This window comes from Entamoeba invadens (assembly GCF_000330505.1).
Source record: "Entamoeba invadens IP1 unplaced genomic scaffold scaff_1105074724573, whole genome shotgun sequence".
Classification (NCBI taxonomy): Eukaryota; Evosea; order Mastigamoebida; family Endamoebidae; genus Entamoeba; species Entamoeba invadens.
Genome location: NW_004191740.1, coordinates 57,500 through 60,234, shown reverse-complemented (window position 1 = coordinate 60,234; position 2,735 = coordinate 57,500). Strand labels below are relative to the sequence as shown.

The following is a 2,735-nucleotide window of genomic DNA, read 5'->3' as shown; positions in this document are numbered from 1 at the left end:
AAATTAGAGCCAAAGTCACCGGAAATTGAAGCTTAATTGGCAGACGCTGGTGCTATAGGAGCTTCCATTGCTAAATTGAAAGCGAAATATGAAACAGAATTGGAAGGAATCGAAACAGAAAAGAAAGAAGCACAAAACACAGCTGCTAAAGCTAAGAAACAAGCTAAACAGTATGCAAGAAAGGTTGAAGAGGCCGAGAGAAAGCTTGCAGAATTCGAACAGAAGGAGTCTACTTTCAACACTCAAATTGGTAAGACACAAGCCGTTTTGAAGAAGACACAACAATCAGTCAGAGATGGCGAATTGAGAATTGCCGAGTTGGAAGATCAGGTTAGAAAGGCTGGTGAAGATCTGAACAACAAACAACTTGAAGTCGATAAAATTAATGCTGAACTTAAGAAGACTAAAAACAGGTTGAAAAAGATGCAAAAAGACGACAGCGATTCGGAATAAAAATAAATAATTATTACATTGTTTTAGTTTTTTTAAATTAAAATCTAGTTAAAATACAAGAGTCAAGTTATTAAAAAAATATAACATTTTTATTATTATTATTTATAGTTTTATTTCGACTAGATGCCTCGAGCCGATGAAATAAAGACTTTAACTTGGAGTCTTACTTAGAATCTATGGGTAGACTCTAATAATTCAAAAAAATGCATTTTCAAATAATTTTCATTGAGTGATGGATATTTCCGATGACAAAAAAGATTGGTGATGTTCTATTTTTAATAAGGAACCTTAGTTTTTATAACAAATCGATACAAATTGATTAAGTCATTTTTACTTTATCTGTAGAACCCAAAAATACATTTAAAAGTAGCGATTCATCTTAACAACATCACTGATGTTTTTATTTATTTAAAATAGTCAATTTACTATATATTGTTAATTGTAATATTTTAATTATGTCTATTGATTTTTTCTTAGTTTTTTGCTTCAAAAAATAAATTGTGTTTTTTTGAATTTCAAACTATCAAATTATAATTAATCATATTATTATTTGTACTATTTGTTTTTAGATGAAAAATATTAACTTTAATATGATTCTAATAGTTAATTACTATAGTTTGTAGTTTGAGAAAACCCATAATAGATAAAAATACCAAACTACTTTCATTTGATATACTTCAGAAACATACAACAGGACACAAAGAGTAGATATGCCGCAACTGTCGAAACTTGTTGAACCCGGCGAGTTGCGGTGTCGTGAATCCATCTCCGGAAGATACTTGACACAAAGAGGAGATGCCTGAAAAAAGAAACATCGAAGATGTCCTAATCAAGTGTTTGTTCCAGTGTTAGGTTTGAAGGGTAAAACCCGTTTTCTTTCCGTCTGTCCGACCCTTCAAAAAGACAGATTTTGTTAAAACTGTGTACATTAATTCAAGTTGTGGTGACGTGGCAAATTACAAAATTGACAATTTAGTTGTCAATGTGTTGCAAATATTTGAAAACATAAAGGTGACAACAAAAAATCAGTTAAGTTGGAAGACAACAACACTCTTTGGTGTGAAATTGACATTATCAGTCAACTCATTTTGTTTGGCGGTGTAAGTGGATGGTCTGCAATAACTCCCATCTACACCTTTCTTGTACACACGTATATTACCACCATAACCAAATGTAAAGAGATATTGATCGTCTTGAGAATTCATCCAAAATTCATAATTGGTGAAATTTCCAGTCTTCCCAAACTTTTTTGGATTCAGAATGCCGTTTCTCACGAGTGAAAAAATGTAAGAATTGCCACTGCTGAGCTGTTTGCTAACAGCATTGATATTTCCAGTGTACACGCCACCAAACTTGTTGTGATTTGTGTCTTCCACCAAAAAGCACAAGTTGCCTTTGTTCATAATTTTTGTATCAAACACTGACACGCCTTGTGACCAGTTGTCTTTATCTGAATCAAACACAACACTTCCTATTTTGTACCCCGTCAAATTTTCAAGATTGGCTTTTTCTTCAAGTGTGATGTGTTCGCGCTGCATTCTCTCGGCTTCCTTTTCTTCTTTTTCTTTTTGTAACTTCATTCTCCCAGCTTCTTCTTTTTCTTCGTGTTGTTTTTTCGCATTGATGAATTTTTCTGATTTAATAATTTGATCAATTTTAGTGTTGTATATTTGTTTGATTCTGTCTATTTGGTCTTCAAGTGGTTTTATATACATTTTGCACTTCTCTTCAAGAAGTAAAATTCTGAGATTGTTAATCTCATACAACTTGTTGTTGTCACTCTCTGTTGAGTACGCCATCTCGCTTTTGATTTTGTTAGATGTGTTATCCAAATCAGTGACAAATGTGTTGAGTGAAGTTGTGATGTTCTTCTTTCTATCAAATACCTCATCAAGTCTGTCGAATTGTCCCTCTGCATTTTCGATGCGTTGATCAATGTTAAGTGACTTGTTGTCAACAAAGTTGTATTCCTTATTATTTTTGTGGAGGTCTGACACCGCCTTTGCTGCGTTAGTGCAGAGTGCTGAGAGTGCTGTTAACTCGTTTTCCATGTATGTTTATAGAGTTTATTTGTTTTTATAATTAATTTTATATAAATCATTTAAAAACATCATTACCTCATTCATAACATTTTTTTTCAATTAAAAACCAAAAATGAAAATATTCAAACTTCCATAAAATGATTTTAATTTCAAGCAGGGTCTATCACGGAACAAAGAAAAATTTGGGACTTGTCCCAAAAATGCATTTTAAAATGAAAAGGTGTATTTTTTCTTTGTTTT

The 2,735-nt window shown here is 32.2% G+C and overlaps 1 protein-coding gene across 1 annotated transcript; it reads left to right on the top strand.

Moving 5' to 3' along the window:
- Positions 1-99: 99 nt before the first annotated feature.
- EIN_203660 (myosin heavy chain) lies at positions 100-453 on the top strand (the record flags this gene model as incomplete). The annotated part of the gene is made up of 1 exon (XM_004183716.1): positions 100-453. A coding segment is annotated over one exon (354 nt), but the record flags the coding sequence as incomplete, so codon positions are not given.
- Between the last annotated feature and the right edge of the window lie 2,282 nt (positions 454-2,735).